Source organism: Cloeon dipterum, chromosome 3 (assembly GCF_949628265.1).
Source record: "Cloeon dipterum chromosome 3, ieCloDipt1.1, whole genome shotgun sequence".
Taxonomy (NCBI): domain Eukaryota; kingdom Metazoa; phylum Arthropoda; class Insecta; order Ephemeroptera; family Baetidae; genus Cloeon; species Cloeon dipterum.
Window position 1 is genome coordinate 13,734,232 of NC_088788.1, and position 17,659 is coordinate 13,751,890.

The 17,659-nt window shown below is 36.1% G+C and overlaps 2 protein-coding genes across 2 annotated transcripts; both read right to left on the reverse strand.

Moving 5' to 3' along the window:
- Window positions 1-193: 193 nt before the first annotated feature.
- On the reverse strand, window positions 194-8,280 carry LOC135938326 (uncharacterized). Its single transcript, XM_065481940.1, has 22 exons — window positions 8,229-8,280; window positions 7,193-7,425; window positions 5,318-5,372; window positions 4,762-4,982; window positions 4,567-4,600; window positions 4,450-4,514; window positions 3,953-4,055; window positions 3,647-3,900; window positions 3,526-3,591; window positions 3,417-3,468; window positions 3,286-3,356; window positions 3,142-3,238; window positions 2,777-3,088; window positions 2,662-2,711; window positions 1,902-1,937; window positions 1,738-1,855; window positions 1,580-1,689; window positions 1,458-1,520; window positions 1,364-1,397; window positions 1,252-1,313; window positions 1,094-1,193; window positions 194-1,035 (listed from the first exon to the last, which is right to left on the reverse strand). The coding sequence occupies exons 1-22, from the start codon at window positions 8,278-8,280 to the stop codon at window positions 770-772; spliced, it is 2,454 nt and encodes an 817-aa protein (XP_065338012.1). The 3' UTR covers window positions 194-769.
- Window positions 8,281-9,640: 1,360 nt separating this feature from the next.
- On the reverse strand, window positions 9,641-15,640 carry LOC135938327 (uncharacterized). Its single transcript, XM_065481941.1, has 25 exons — window positions 15,515-15,640; window positions 15,370-15,457; window positions 15,212-15,312; window positions 15,100-15,154; window positions 14,956-15,027; window positions 14,851-14,898; window positions 14,580-14,767; window positions 14,477-14,515; window positions 14,383-14,416; window positions 14,266-14,330; window positions 13,768-13,870; window positions 13,462-13,715; window positions 13,341-13,406; window positions 13,101-13,205; window positions 12,957-13,053; window positions 12,592-12,903; window positions 12,477-12,526; window positions 11,682-11,717; window positions 11,518-11,635; window positions 11,360-11,469; window positions 11,238-11,300; window positions 11,147-11,180; window positions 11,028-11,089; window positions 10,869-10,968; window positions 9,641-10,812 (listed from the first exon to the last, which is right to left on the reverse strand). The coding sequence occupies exons 1-25, from the start codon at window positions 15,554-15,556 to the stop codon at window positions 10,547-10,549; spliced, it is 2,508 nt and encodes an 835-aa protein (XP_065338013.1). The 5' UTR covers window positions 15,557-15,640; the 3' UTR covers window positions 9,641-10,546.
- Between the last annotated feature and the right edge of the window lie 2,019 nt (window positions 15,641-17,659).

Consider the following 17,659-nt stretch of genomic DNA (forward strand, 5'->3'; position numbering starts at 1 on the left):
GGTCCCTCATCACGTATTTGAAAATAAGTATACATAAATGTTATTGAAAACATCAAATTACCTCACACGTTTCACTTACCAAGGTATTTAGCAAGGTGAAAAAATACAATTTTATTTTAGTGATCATGAATCAAACTTTATTTTCGGTCCTTACAAAGAAAACACTCAAGCACGATAAACGATAATGTCTAATAAAATAACGTAAATTAAAAATATAATGCACGTCATCTTTTTCCGACTAAACGTTACAGCCAAGGAATAAGAAAAGATCTCATCGTCATCAAAAAGCTAGTTCCTAGTATATCATATCCAATGGAACGCATTTAAATCAACTGGCTGTCAGGGAAAACTAAAATTTATTTCAAGCAAACATTTATCTGACCACTTCAAATAAAAATCCAAATCTAAACTATATCTGTTATCTGTAGAGCACTCAAAACAATTAAAATATCAATCTCCTATTAACACTGAGAAATGAAATCTGAGAGCAGCTCTTTTAAAGCAGCTGATTTGAATATTCAATTTCTCATCTACTATCAAACTAGCTTTGGTACGTAAATAAAAATGTGCTTAGACGCGGGAAGCATAATACCTTCCTCAAATAAAGCTCAAACCGCAAATGTATTAGACTGAAAGCTGTCAATCAGGATTTAAGCACTTCAGATTTCCTCTGTGTTTCTTAAAATTAATATGCGCATCACCTGTAGTGTGTGTTTTGGAAAAAAATATACTTGAAAAGTTGTGTAGAACCAAAGAAATCGAACTTAGTTCAAGGTTCGCATAAGGTGTTCAGCTTACTCGCAAGGCGTTCTCGTGACACGGCAGCAAATGGTATCGACCCATTCGGTCTCAATTTAATTGAGTACAAAAACCATTCGAGGTAGGGATTGCGATTGGTGTAGCGGTCTTGAAGTTCAGGCGTTAGATTAACTCGGCTGCCTGAAGTGCACCATCTGTAGTCTAAACGGTCTGAGGCACCAAGTCTGCTCGCCGCTGCCCAGATGAAACCATACGAATCATCTCTTAATGACATTCCTGTAAAGGAAACGATTATTTTAGATTTGTGGTGTGCTTAAACGAATGCGCTGCTCACCTATTGAACGGTCGATACAATACATTTCCTCGATGGTCTCAATTGAAACCATCTTAAGACCATATTTACAGCATAGAGAAAAGGCGTCTTGATAAGAAAGCTATAAACACGTTAATGTTAGTATGAAAAAATGTTTGGTTTCAACAAATAGATCATACGCTTATTATAACAAGGAGGTATTTTTTTCCACAAGCCGTGAATATTTCTGTATCTTGTATTGCTGAAATAATAATTAATTAATATTTTCATATCAAAATTTTGGTATCTAACCTCGGTCATTCATGTAGTCATCTCTCATTGTTTGCTTTTTTTGATAAACGATGGCTTAACAATTCTTTTGTTTCAATTGACATAGGGTGCTTACATTGATTACACATTCATAGTCAGTAAGGCATTTGGGTGCAATTCTAGGGAGTGGTACCGATTCCTATTCAATCGTTTTCCTCGTCATTTCTTTTTTCAATAATGCATGAAAAAACTACATACTGCCGATGTATCCAGTTGCGCCGTGTTAATCAAGTTGGTCACTAAATCCGGGGCAGTTTCTTGGCCGCATTGAAAAATTAAAGCAGCTGTGTCGCACTCATCCATTCCCCCTAAATATATACATTTTTTAGTTTGCCAAGAAAAATTTATTCACTCACTTTTTGAACCGCAAGTTGAGATGGCATCCATGTTTTCTTGTAATCGTGTGTCAGAATCTTGTGCAAACATCTCAGCCAGCAAAATGACCCTCTCGTCAATAAGTTGCCCGTCCCACATCTAACTTGAATTAGGTTTGAAAATTTTTTCATGTGCGAAAACTTACAAATCCTCCGTTTTCCCCAACACATTTTAGAAAGCACTAAAATTATTTTACCGAATTATAAAAATTTCACTTAAAATTATCATTTCCTTAACATTCTTGTTTGTTATTCTTACTATTCTTATTTATATCTTACGGTAATATTTTCATTCTAAATAATATTTCAATCATAATTTTATTTTTTAGAATTAATTAACTTATTTCATTAAGGAAAATCAGAAAAGTTAAAAGGCAAAATACACAAGCGTTCAAGTCACTGAAAAGTCGGCAAAGATAGTCAAGACTTACACAGCCTGCTAAAACAACTAAAAATATCAATTTTTAATAATATTGTAATTTTATTTCAGCAAAACTGAAAAACATTGGGAATCTTACAGCGGATTAAAATTCTCCACCTCAGTTTATTATTTAGGAGTAACCTTTCGAGTTTCTCGAACGTGTTTTAGTAAAAGGGAAAAATATTCCTAAGGCTTCTTAAGCCTCTGCCCAATTGTCTAAGAGGAGCCTCTAAATTGTCTCCTTCCTCCTTAGTCGCAATTTTTAGTGAGGCCAATTGGCCCAACGTCCAGGCCTGCAACTGTACGCTAACATTCGCTTTTCCCTGGTTAATTCGTTTCAATAGACAAGACCGCGCTTCTTTGTGTTTTCGGTGGCCGTAGTTTGTTGCGCCTCCGTATTAATATTCCAAATTGAACCGTTCGCCCGGGAACGGGAGTTTCTGGACTTATGGAGTGATGCCTGAACAATAATTAAGAATGATTACCTTTATTTGAAGAGTAAATTTAGTCATATTGAATATGGCCTGAGTCTCTTCTAACAAAACAATACATGAATTAATATTTAGTTTGCTATAACGGCATTATTTTTATTGTACTTGCCTTTTGATAAATTGAACACCGCAGCGCATTCTTCAACTATTGCATCTGAATGGACCGGGGTATTTCTCGTATCCCGCGCCTCGCATATGTACTTTTGACTGTTCGAGCAGTCCACGTCATTCAGAAGTGCTCCAGTTTTGCTCAAGCCGAGAATGAGACAGTTTTCTTTTCTTCCGAAATTATCTGGTTGTCCAGGGGACCACACGGCCTCTTGTTTTCTGACCAGTTTGTTCGCCGCACACCAACCGAATTTACCTTCGCAAGCTTCGTCGCTTCCAGAGGTCCAAAATGATCCTTCAGCATTTGATGAATCTCGAAAAAAGTTATATTGAAATTTATTTAAAACTATGTTAAACATTTGATACTTTTAGCTGCTTCAATTAAATTGTTGTATTCATAGTCGAATTCTACACTCAGAATCTTCATTCCGATTGCACAACACGACTTCATCGCTTCCAACCACTGCAAAATAATTTAAGCCAGGAGTAAATTAGCAAATTTAAATTTACAGTCATTTTCGCCGAGCTGAAAAGGTAGAATCTTCCATTGATTGAGTACCAGAACCCGTATTTGCTTGCATCTATATGAATGTGAGGCGATATTAAAATTTTCAGCTTTTTGCACAATTAAAAAAACTCACTCGTAAGGTAAAGAGTTACGCCGTCTGCAACGTATGTGCTGAACAATGACACCTTCCAATTATTTCGTTTTTAATGTTAATTATTTTGCAAATTCTATCAGTAATTTACATTTTTGTCACAGTTGAGTTCTGGACATTTTGGAGCAGAGCAAGCTGGTGGAGGGGTAGTTGGTCCCTACACAAGTTATTTACATAAAATTTAAAATAATGAAGACAAAATTCACACGAACTTGGCATCCGAAAACGTAGAGATTGGTGCAATTTTTGCTGGTTAAAAATACTTTGCCGATGCCTTTATCGACTCGCAGATGAACACAGTTGTTCCCAACCGAGTTATTTGGCTGTCCCCGCAGCCAATACAACGACGTGTTGTCAATTGTTGATTTGAAATTTGTCATATTTGGCAGACGCCATTGGAACGTTCCATTAACCGATTTGAGAGCCGCGCTCCAGTAGTTGGCATTATACTTCCACAAAGATGCTGCTGAAAATTTTTTGAAATAAACTTAAGCAACATCCATATCAGTTTATCATACGCTTGGTCATATTTTCTAAACAATTCCTTTTGTCGTCGTTTTCAATGGCAATTGGTGTCATCCCCAGACTACAGCATTTTACGTAATTTGTTTGCCAATCAACCTGTAAATTAAAAACATAACTTGACGGTATTTTGCTGGTAAAATATTTTTTCATTGGATTTTGTTCAATATCATAACATTTTTTGTCACAGAGAATCGCTACATCGCTACTCCTTCCGCACATAAAGACCGCTCGGCGGCACAGTTTCTTTACTTGAGTAACGCGTCCATCTATCTTTCATGACACCAGAAAGTATAATACAAATTTTTACGTGCGGATATTTAACTGTATTTTTTGTTTTAAGCATACATTCACTTTTTTCTGCTTCTTTTAACGAGTATATTAATAAATTTGCTTATAAGCATAAATGTCATTATTTTTTTAATCTATTTTAACCAATTAAGGAAAAATGAATACTCAAAAATGTATTGAGAATATATCAGTTACTATGTACCACAGTTTTCCCCCACAGAAACAATGCACCACAGGCCTCAGTCCAGGAGCCATATTTGGTGGCGTCTGTGGAAATTTCCTGTGAATTACTCAGCAAAACAAATCCCTTAAATCGTACCAATAACTCGACCATCCGTGTGAAACAGAGATGCCTAGTGGACAAGTTGAACCCAATGAGCGAGCGATATTTTTCGTGTAAAAATAATTCATACGCTTTTCTTGCATGCATAGTTATTAAAATCGAAAATTTTCTAGTGAGAAAGAAACATTATTTTTGTGACATTTATGGCAAATAGCACAGCGGATTACATACAGGAGAAATTGTTGTTGTAGTGGTGGTGGTGGTAGTAGTGGTGGTGGTGGTGGTGGTGGTGGTAGTGGTGGTGGTGGTTGTGGTGGTTGTAGTGGATGTGGTGGTTGTGGTGGTAGTGGTAGTAGTTCCAGCAGTTGTGATTTCTGTTGTATTTGGGTTAGAAGCGATAGCATCTGTCGTGGCATTAATATTTCCGCTCTCAGTCACAGTGGATTGAGCTGCTAAATGAGGTATTTTAATAAAAAAAAAACAAAATATATTTTGCAATTAGGGACAGTAAATTTGAATGTTTTGCGAGTAGCACCTATTATTGTTGTTGTTATCAAAGACGAAGGCTCGTTATTTGTCACTTCAGTAAATGAGTTGGTATTATTTGCTATTTGTTCTTGGCTCGATAAAATTTTCTCCGCACTTTCTGTAGGTTCATCATTCGGAACAACATCGTTTACAGTAACTTGTAATGATTCCTCTGCAATCGTTGGGACTTGAAAATTTTAGGTATTTAATGTGTCTTTCCAAGTGCACAATTTTGTGCACTTGCAATTTATAAACTCACCACTGCTGGTCAGATTGACGGTGGAAAGAATGACTTCTGTTGATATTCTTGACACCTTTTTTTTAATTTTTCGCTATGATTTTAACTATTAATTGTCACTGCTATACTATCACCTGTGAAGAAGAACTGGTAATTCGTGAACGATTGAATGTTCCTTTGGAACATGACAATTTCCCGCAGCACTTAATTATATAAAACTTTTTCTGATGGCGAGCTGCGAAATTTTACATGAGATTGAGATATTTATAAATTAAATTTTTTTATAACAAACATCGCCAAGGTCTTTTATTAACATTTTTTGTGTTGATCAATAGCAAGCAGCAAGCTATCCTCTATAATTCCACTGTTCACTTCATTCACAAAGTTAAAAGTAATATTCACTTACCGCAATCAGAATCATGCAGAAAATTGTACTAAATTTTACCATTTGTGTAGATTGGAGTAGGGAACTATCACACAGGTCTTACAAGTTGGGTAGTGGTATGCACCATCAATCTAGGTTTTGGCATCATTAGGGCTTGCCATGACGTTTTTCCGGCAACTCAATACCATCGCATCAATATATGTTCTCGTTTTGTTTTTTCCGCTCTGCAGTTTTCCGTTATCGTCATCATTTTTCGTTTAATTTCATAGTAACCTCAAAATTTTGATGGTAAACAGAAGCGCAGGGTAAAGGCACTCCTGGATTTCTGCGCATAACATTTTTTAAAAGGCAAAACACGGTTGGAATTCTATGTACCAGTACTTACAAACCCGCTCTAAGGCTTTGTTGATCCAACATTCCAGAATTTCACACATATCTGCGTTAGGATTAAGAACCTATACCAGCAATAGACTATGCCCATAAAGATTAACGTATTATATACATGTGTTCTTCAACTGTCTAAGCAAACCTTTTAAAGTGGAATGATACTGGGCAACAATTGAAAATTATTTAAATTGTTGGATGCCATAAACAACTGATCCATTAACAATTTGTTCAACAATTTGCAATAATAAAAAATGGACCTTCCCCCACAATAAAAATTCAAATTTTGCCAATTTTCTCCAAAATTTACAGTGCTTGAACATATTTCCTTGGCATATTTAGATTCCTCTCGTCGAGATCTGTCCAACGGTGTATGCCACTTATTGGGGAAACTCTTGGTTTTGAAATTAAATCTAATTTCAAGTAAGGAGACAGCCATTATTACCATTTGAAAAGCACGGCAACTTTCCAGCCAATTTTCTCGAAAAATTACAGTGCTTCCTAGGTCAATTCAGGCTTTAACTGAATCCTAAGGGAAGAGTTTATGGCAACAAGCATTTTCCAGGCTTTTGCAATATCATTCCTCTTTAAAAAATATACGTGAGTTTTCATTGTTCTTGACATGCGGCACCAACAATCATGTCAATGAACAAGTTAGGCTGTTTACTAATTATTGTGGAATACGCTATGCAAGTAAGTTCACTGGAATTCTCAAAGTAAACCAGCATTTCCAGCACGATAAAAAAGATGCTACTGATGTACTCTTCATACGCATAATGCAAAACACAAAATAAACTCTTGTTTTGTTGTTTTTTGTGACACCAAAACTGGTCGAGTTGAATTAAAAAAGTTTGAAATCAACGAGACTGAAGAAGTCTTGTTTATCATTTTCCACTCAATTATAATTTTCCCAATTTTCGACCTTGCGTCTGTATTCTGAGAGAGCAATAAAGGATGATTTCTTAGATTGGCATAATTTTGTGTGAATGATAAAGAAGCAACACAGACGCTGAGCTTAAATGTGAAGCTGGGTGCATATAAACACTGATGCATATCAAAATTTATTCCGGTAGATGAATGCAGATGTGCACAAATTCAAACTTATTGTTAATCTGTGTCAGGCATACAGAAAGTGAAGCAAATGCTTCCACTGCCTTCTCGGCTAAGCGCAACTGCTGCGGGTTGCGCTTCAAACTAGACAGAGAGTAAAAATCGCCAGGATTTGCCGCTCGGACAGCAAATCGATCAGTGATTATCGGGAACAGGTTGAAGAGGCTGCTAGTGTTGCACCAAGAGTATTCTGTGACGCCCAGCTTACTAGCAGCCAGCCAAGCAGGTTCCGCCACAACCGGAATCGTGCCTAGAAGAGGAAGCACAAATATTCATTTATAATATCATTGAAAATGAATTTAATCTTACTCTTTGAGGTATCAATAAGGCATAAAAGGTCACTCGGACTCTTGAACGAAGAAAGTTTCAGACCGTATTTACAGCACAAAGAAAATGATTCCTGATACGACACCTGCAAAAATAAATAATTTTTTTATAATTGTTTTGCATCTAAATTTTCTGTTACACACTCTTGAAAAGATGATTAGATATTTAACCCCACAAGCCGTAAAAATGTTTCCATTTGGTATAGCTAAAAATAATAACTGTAAGAATAAGAATTACAAGCGTTTATAAAAGTTAGGTTACAAAATTAAGTTTCAAACAAATCTTTATCTGGAATTCTGTAATAAAGAGTTAAACAGACAGCAAACCTCTGTTGTTCAAGTAATCATCTCGCATTTGTGGCTGTTTGTGAGTAAGTAATGATTAATTATTATTAGGAACTCATTTGAAATAAAAAAATGTTCACATCAATGACACAGTCGAAATCAGTAAGACACTTTCCTAAAGTTCCAGGTAGTGGCACTGATTCCTAAGTTAGTAATTTTTCTGAATATTTACTTGTTAAAAAAATATTTAACTTTTACAGAAGATTTATTGAATTCGACCGTATTTATCACGTTAGCGACGAGATCTGGTGCTTTTTCTTGGCCGCATTGGAAAATCAATGAAGCTGTATCGCATTCATCCATTCCCCCTAAAATTGTTTGTATGAATAGAAGCTCTACGAAATGTTTTTCATTTTCGAGGGGCCTACTTTTTGAACCGCACGTATAGAGACAGCAATCATGTTTTCCTGCATTATGTCCGTGTTTACTGCCATGCTTTCGGCCAGTAACAAAATCTTCTCATCAACGAGTTTTCCATTCAACATCTGATTAAAATTTGTAAAAATCATGGAGAAATCATTGCTACGTGTGTGAATTGAAAAACTTACAAATCCTCCATTTTCTGCTAAGCATTACATTTTTGTCACAGTTGAGTTCTGGACATTTTGGAGCAGAGCAAGCTGGTGGAGGGGTAGTTGGTCCCTACTCAAGTTATTTACATTAAATTAAAAAGAATAAAGACAAAATTCACACAATTTTGGCATCCGAAAACGTAGAGATTGGTGCAATTTTTGCTGGTTAAAAATACTTTGTCGATGCCTTTATCGACTCGCAGATGAACACAGTTGTTCCCAACCGAGTTATTTGGCTGTCCCCGCAGCCAATACAACGACGTGCTGTCAATTACGTCTTTACAAGCCAACTCATCCTTCGAACAAACAAATGCCGCTCTTATTGTCTGGGATGAAATGGGAAAAAGAATAACTACTAATGATTATCTCTTGTTGTTGCATTTGTTGAGAAATTTACAACATCGTCCTACACAAGCTGATCGACATAATTGATTTCCTTTAACAGATGTAAAATGTCCACATTGCTGTTGTTAATTTGGAGCTCATAATAAAAAAATAATAAATAACATTGAGGAACTCGCAAACTGACGAAAACGATTGATGATGCCTCGGGAAAAATACCCATGTTTTGATTAAAATGGATAGGTGGAATATTGAACAACAACATACTGTGTGTAACCTGTACCACAAATTGAAATTTTCCAGAAAAATCTTAACTGTGTATGATAGTATTTCCAAATAAAAATAATAAAATAATGCATTGAAATCTTGTAAGTGCATCTTTTATTTCATAGTTGTATACTCTCACATTGTCAAAATACAATAATTTTCTGGCATTTATTATAGCTATTAAATCTTAATGTCACACCACCAGCCTTTAAAAGTTTCATCAACTACCATTAATTAGGAAAATTAATATTTATTTTTATAAACACCGGATTGTGGAAGATTAAGAAATCTGAACGCCCAACTTAAATAGAGAAATCCTCCAACACATTTCAAAATATGCATCTTCTAAAGAATAACTGCAGTAGCTCAAAACAAATAGAAACGTGAATATATCAAGCTTTGCTTTTTTTGCCAAAACTTAATATTATCAAGGACAAAGTTTAACCCCTATTATAAACTCCATGGAATAATTTCTAATAAAATATTTGGAAAAATAAATTAAAATGTTTTCGATGATGAGCATTATTTTAAGTATGTATCACACGACACGACATCATACACAACATTTAAAAAAGTGAATAGTTATGCTACCCGCACTTTAAGACTGCTTGGCGGCACAGTTTTCCAAATGTGCAAGGCGGATCATTACATAATATGTGACAGTAACAATAAAACACTGTTTACATACATGTACCTTTTTTGGTTTAGGCCGATTCATTTTAATGACCGCAGTAGCACGTAGGACAAGTTCCTCATCACGTATTTGAAAATAAATATAAATTTTAAATAGAAAACGTCCAATTGCCTCACTCGCTTCATATTTACCAAGGTATTTTTGCAAAGTAAAAAGTTAAATTTTAAAATTAGTGTTCTTGAATCAAACTTTATTTTCTGTTCTTACAAAGAAAACACTCAACTCATCACGATAATGTCTAATAAAATCACGTAAATTAAAAATAAATAGCCCGTCATCTTTTTCCGACTAAACGTTTTAGAACCAAGGATTAAGAAGAGGTCTTATCTTCATTGAAAAAGCTAGTGCCTAGTATATCATATCCAATTGAACACATTTAAATCCACTAGCTGTAAGGGAACACTAAACACACGTTTATTTGAACACTCCAAATAAAAATCTAAATTATCTATGATCTGCAGAGCATTCAAACAATTAAAATAAAAATCTCTTATTAACACTGAGAAAATATAATCTGAGAGCAGCTCTTTTAAAGCAGCTGATTTGAGTAATTCAATTTCTCATCTACTATCAAACTAGCTTTGGTATGTAAGTGAAAATGTGCTTAGATGCGGGAAGCATAATACCTTCCTTAAATAAAGCTCAACCGCAAAGGTATTAAGACTGAAAGCTGTCAATCAGGATTGAAACGCTTCAGATTACCTCAGTGTTTATTAAAATTGGTGTGTGCATCACCTGTAGTGCGTGTTTTGAAATATATTGGTTGTGTTTCACACGAAAAAAAAATACTTGAAAATTTGTAGAATCAAAGAAATCGAACTTTGTTCAAGGTTCGCATAAAGTGGTCAACCTACTCACAAGGCGTTCTCGTGACATGGCAGCAACTGGTATCGCCACTGGCGGTCTGAATTTAATTGAGTACAAAAACCAATCGAGGTAGGGATTGCGATCGGTGTAGCGGTCTTCAAATTCAGGCGTTAGATTTACTCGGCTGCCTGAAATGCACCATCTGTAGTCTAAAGGGTCTGAGGCACCAAGTCTGCTCGCCGCTGCCCAGATGTAACCTAACGATTCATCTCTTAACTCCATTCCTAAAAATGAAACAATTCTTAGACTTGTGGTGTGCTTAAACGAATGCGCTTCTCACCTATTGAACGGTTGATACAATACATTTCCTCGATGGTCTCAACTGTAACCATCTTAAGACCATATTTACAGCAGAGAGAAGAGGCTTCTTGGTAAGAAAGCTACGAATATGGTTATGCTAGTATGAAACAATCATTTGGTCTCAACAAGTAGATCATACGAATTTTTTGAAAAGGAGGTATTTTATCCCACAAGTCGTGAATATTTCTGTATCTTGTATTGCTGAACAAATACATACTAATTTATTAATATTTTCGGATCAAAATTTTGGTGTCAAACCTCGGCCATTCAAGTAATCATCTCTCATTTTTTGCTATTTTTAATAAACGATGGGTTAACAATTATTTTGTATCTGAAATAAGGTGCTTACATCGATCACACATTCATAGTCTGTAGGGCATTTGGGTGCAATTCTAGGGAGTGGTACCGATTCCTATTCAATCGTTTTCCTCGTCATTTCTTTTTTCAATAATGCATGAAAAAACTACATACTGCCGATGTATCCAGTTGCGCCGTGTTAATCAAGTTGGTCACTAAATCCGGGGCAGTTTCTTGGCCGCATTGAAAAATTAAAGCAGCTGTGTCGCACTCATCCATTCCCCCTAAATATATACATTTTTTAATTTGCCAAGGAAAATTTATTCACTCACTTTTTGAACCGCAGGTTGAGATGGCATCCATGTTTTCTTGTAATCGTGTGTCAGAATCTTGTGCAAACATCTCAGCCAGCAAGATAACCCTCTCGTCAATAAGTTGCCCGTCCCACATCTAACTTGAATTAGGTTTGGAAATATTTTCTTGTGCGAAAACTTACAAATCCTCCGTTTTCCCCAACACATTTTAGAAAGCACTAAAAATTATTTTAACGAATTAAAAAAATTTCACTTAAAATTATCGCTTCCTTAACATTCTTGTTTGTTATTCTTACTATTCTTATTTATATCTTACGGTAATATTTTCATTCTAAATAATATTTCAATCATAATTTTATTTTTTAGAATTAATTAACTTATTTCAGTAAGGAAAATCAGAAAAAGTGAAAAAGGCAAAATATACAAGCGTTCAAGTCACAAAAAAGTCGGCAAAGATAGTCAAGTCTTACACAGCCATATCCGTTTTAAATAATATTGTCATTTTATTTCAGCAAAACTGAAAAACAATGGGAATCTTACAGCGGATTAAAATTCTTCACCTCAGTTTATTATTTAGGAGTAACCTGTTCGAGTTTCAGAAACGTGTTTTAATAGGCATATTAACAAAAGGGTAAAATCTTCCTAAGGCCCCCGCCTGTCAATGCACCCGAGCGCTTGTTTACCCTCTGCCCATTTATCTAAAAGGAGCATCTAAATTCTCTCTTTCCTCCTTAGTCGCAATTTTTTAGTCAGGACCAGTTGGCCAATTGGCCCAACATCGAGGCTTGCAACTGTACGCTAATATTCGCTCTTCCCTGCTTAATTCGCTTCAATATAGACAAGACCGCGCTTCTTACAATTAGTGTTCTCGGTGGCCGCACTTTGTTGCGCCTCTGTATTAATATTCCAAATTTAACCGTTCGTGCGGGAACGGGAGTTTATGGCGTGATGCCTGAACACCCATTAAGAATGATTACCTTTATTTGAAGAGTAAATTTAGTCGTATTGAATATGGCCTGAGTCTCTCCTAACAAAACAATACATGAATTAATATTTAGTTTGCTATAACGGCATTATTTTTATTTTACTTGCCTTTTGATAAATTGAACACCGCAGCGCATTCATCGACTATCGCATCTGAATGGACCGGAGTATTTCTCGTATCCCGCGCCTCGCATATGTACTTTTGACTGTTCGAGCAGTCCACGTCATTAAGAAGTGCTCCAGTTTTGCTCAAGCCGAGAATAAGACAGTTTTCTTTTCCTCCGAAATTATCTGGTTGTCCAGGGGACCACACGACCTCTTGTTTTCTAACCAGTTTGTTCACCGCACACCAACCGAATTTACCTTCGCAAGCTTCGTCGCTTCCAGAGGTCCAAAATGCTCCTTCAGCATTTGATGAATCTCGAAAAAAGTTATATTGAAATTTATTTAAAACTATGTTAAACATTTGATACTTTTAGCTGCTTCAATTAAATTGTTGTATTCATAGTCGAATTCTACACTCAGAATCTTCATTCCGATTGCACAACACGACTTCATCGCTTCCAACCACTGCAAAATAATTTAAGCCAGGAGTAAATTAGCAAATTTAAATTTACAGTCATTTTCGCCGAGCTGAAAAGGTAGAATCTTCCATTGATTGAGTACCAGAACCCGTATTTGCTTGCGTCTATATGAATGTGAGGCGATATTAAAATTTTCAGCTTTTTGCACAATTAAAAAAACTCACTCGTAAGGTAAAGAGTAACGCCGTCTGCAACGTATGTGCTAAACAATGACACCTTCCAATTATTTCGTTTTTAATGTTAATCATTTTGCATATTCTATCACTAATTTACATTTTTTTCACAGTTAAGCTCTGGACATTTTGGAGCAGAGCAAGCTGGTGGAGGGGTAGTTGGTCCCTACACAAGTTATTTACATTAAATTAAAAAGAATAAAGACAAAATTCACGCAAACTTGGCATCCGAAAACGTAGAGATTGGTGCAATTTTTGCTGGTTAAAAATACTTTGCCGATGCCTTTATCGACTCGCAGATGAACACAGTTGTTCCCAATCGAGTTATTTGGCTGTCCGCGCAGCCAATACAACGACGTGTTGTCAATAGTTGATTTGAAACTTGTCATATTTGGCAGACGCCATTTGAACGTTCCATTAACCGATTTGAGAGCCGCGCTCCAGTAGTTGGCATTATACTTCCACAAAGATGCTGCTGAAAATTTTTTGAAATAAACTTAAGCAACATCCATATCAGTTTCTCATACGCCTGGTCATATTTTCTAAACAATTCCTTTTGTCGTCGTTTTCAATGGCAATTGGTGTCATCCCCAGACTACAGCATTTTACGTAATTTGTTTGCCAATCAACCTGTAAATTAAAAACATAACTTGACGGTATTTTGCTGGTAAAATATTTTGTCATTGGATTTTGTTCAATATCATAGCATTTTTTGCCACAGAGAATCGCTACATCGCCACTCCACCCGCACATAAAGACCGCTTGGCGGCACAGTTTCTTTACTTGAGTAACGCGTCCATCTATCTTTCATGACACCAGAAAGTATAATAAAAATTTTTACGTGCGGATATTTAACTGTATTTTTTAGTTTTAAGCATACATTCACTTTTTTCTGCTTCTTTTAACGAGTATATTTATAAATTTGCTTATAAGCATAAATGTCATTATTTTTTTAATCTATTTTAACCAATTAAGGAAAAATGAATACTCAAAAATGTATTGAGAATATATCAGTTACTATGTACCACAGTTTTCCCCCACAGAAACAATGCACCACAGGCCTCAGTCCAGGAGCCATATATGCTAGCGTCTGTGGAAATATCCTGTGAATTACTCAGCAAAACAAATCCCTTAAAACGTACCAATAACTCGACCATTCGTGTGAAACAGAGATGCCTAGTGAACAAGTTGAACCCAATGAGCAAGCGATATTTTTCGTGTAAAAATAATTCATACGTTTTTCTTGCATATATAGTTATTAAAATCGAAAATTTTCTAGTGAGAAAGAAACATGTTAATTTTGTGACTTTTATGGCAAATAGCACAGCGGATTACATACAGGAGAAATTGTTGTTGTTGTGGTGGTGGTGGTGGTGGTAGTGGTGGTGCGGGTTGTGGTGGTAGTTGTGGTGGTAGTTGTAGTGGTGGTAGATCCAGCAGTTGTGATTTCTGTTGTATTTGGGTTAGAAGCGATAGCATCTGTCGTGGCATTAATATTTCCGCTCTCAGTCACAGTGGGTTGAGCTGCTGAATGAGGTATTTTAATAAAAAACTAAATATATTTTGCAATCTATTGGGACAGTAAATTTGAATGTTTTTGTGAGTAAAACCTATTATTGTTGTTGTTATCAAAGATGAAGGCTCGTTGTTTGTCACTTCTGTAAATGAGTTGCTATTTGCTATTTGTTCTTGGCTCGATAAAATTTTATCCGCACTTTCTGTAGGTTTATCATTCGGAACGACATCGTTTACAGTAACTTGTAATGATTCCTCTGCAATCGTTGGGACTTGAAAATTTTCGGTTTTCAATGTTTCTTTCCAATTGCACAATTTTGTGCTCTTGCAATTTGTAAACTCACCACTGCTGGTCAGATTGACGGTGGAAAGGATGACTTCTGTTGATATTCTTGACACCTTTTTTTAATTTTTCGCTTTGATTTTAATTAAAAAATTGTCATGCTATACTATCACCTGTGAAGAAGAACTGGTAATTCGTGAACGATTGAATGATCCTTTGGAACATGACAATTTCCCGCAGCACTTAATTATATAAAACTTTTTCTGATCGCGAGCTGTGAAATTTTACATGAGATTGAGATATTTATAAATTAAATTTTTTTATAACAAACATCGCCAAGGTTTTCCAACCGCTCCAACTTTTTGTTGTCTTTTATTAACATTTTTTGTGTTGATCAATAGCAAGCAGCAAGCTATCCTCTATAATTCCACTGTTCTCTTCATTCATTCACGAAGTAAAAAGTAATATTCACTTACCGCAATCAGAATCACGCAGATAATTGTTCTAAATTTTACCATTTGTGTAGATTGAAGTAGGAAACTATCACACAGGTCTGACAAGTTGGGTAGTGTGATGCTCCATCAATCTAGGTTTTTGGCATCACTTAATTTAGCGAAAGGCTTGCCATGACGTTTTTCCGGCCTCCACGGTTTTCCCATACACAATTTTTAGAGTTTTAGTGACCAGAGAGTGTGGAGCTGAGTCATGCCAATCTTTTACTCTTGAAAGGTCTGAGGCTGAAATAAATTATAATTTAAGACACGATCAATTGTTTGGACGGATTTAAACTATCCTCTCTTAACTTTTTTCAATGAATTAGGCTCAGGGTAACGATGAGCATCAACATGCTTAAAATAAATAAATATAATTAAATATTTTATAACATCAATGATCTGCGAATTAAATGACCTTAACTAACATTTATTTATTCTATATGCATGTGACTTTACCGTTTTGCTGCACAGAATGAGTATCCTGTCATTTTGTCACGTCCCGTTTGCAAGTTGACATGATTTTGACGCTTCAGCAGCCATGTTTGATGCTAATAAAGTATAGTGATCGCACTTTCTGTGCCGAAGGACTTTAAAAATCTTTCTGGTTCAACGTTTCTCACTCATTCAGTAGCAATTAATGCGACCAATCATTAATGAAAACCATGTGGGGGAACTTGTTTATATTTTATTCCAAGAAAGTAAGCATTAAACATTTCTGGAGGAATACTAAATAAGAAGCTCAATATACACCGAGGAAGCTGCTTTAAATTTTAACTGAAAAATGGCGAACTAATTGTTTAGCTTACTAACAGAGATTGCAAAATACAACGTCACCCCATGTTAGTTATTGTTGACTTTAATTTCTGATTTTTCCCTTGAGGTATACTTTTGAATCTATTTTGGTTTCCGATTTATTCAATTTCAACAAATAATATCTGATTTGGGCGATTTATGCAATTCAATTACTTTGAATTTAATTTTAAAAAAACACACTTTTATGTTCTTAAGAATTTTATTTGCAACACTTTAAAATATTGATATTATACGAAACAATACAATCCATATCGAAAAATTAAATTTTGAATCAATTTACGAAGCATTAACACATTTAGAATGTGAATTTTCAAAACTGTTTCCAAAAGTAATTATTAATCAAAGCTAATCTAATGGAACACAGCGTTTATAGCCACAAAGATGATATAATAAACAAAATTATATTTACAGCAAAGAGGATTCATTTTTGATTAAACCTATTGCGACGAATGCAGTGTTTCGAGCGATATGAGTTGAAGACACCGCAATTACGGCTTGCACAAAGCGCGAAGTGTGCTGCCGGGAGTCTCATACATGAAGTAAGTGTTGTTTGTCGCCATGTTAGAACCGAAAGTGATGGACAGCAAGTAGCATCCCCCACACGATGCTCTTGAAGGGGTTCCTTCCTTCAGCGTAGGAAAAAGGGTGAATGGATTGCTGGAGGAGCACCAGCCGTACTGACTTGCGCCCATTCTGGACGCTCCGACCCACGCAGGGTAATTACGAGCGAATGACGCTGGAATAACATTGTGGTGAATTAAGGTTAAGTTTGTAGCACAGATTTTTGTATTACGCAACGAGGAGTTAACAATGCAGGAAATTTCGTCCATGCTGTCCAACGACGCCAATTTGAGTCCATATTTGCAGCACTCGGTGTTCGCATCTTTGTAGATTTTCTTTTTAGAAATTGAGAGTTTCAGGATTTTGATTTGTTTTTAAGATTGTGTCTTACACCAATGTTTAATTGTAGATATTTTATGCCACAAGCACCGTGGCTGCACGCAGAGAGTGAAAAGGATGGCGTACCTGACCCTCGTGAAGCCCAAGTTGTTTTACGGGACTCCGGCGTGGCATCCCTGGACCAAGGCAAACATCGGGAAGATGGCTAGAACCCAAAACAAAGCCCTCCACTTCATCTATGGCCGCCACGTCCCGCCGCCGCAACACCAGAAAATGCTGTCCGTCCCAGCCCAGCTGATGTTCAACGACCTGCTTTTCTTCAAGAAGAGTCTTTGCGGCCTCACAGATTACGACGCAATGGCGCGCATCACCGAGGGCCGAGTGCACCGCGGCGACGACCCGCAGCATCCGCGG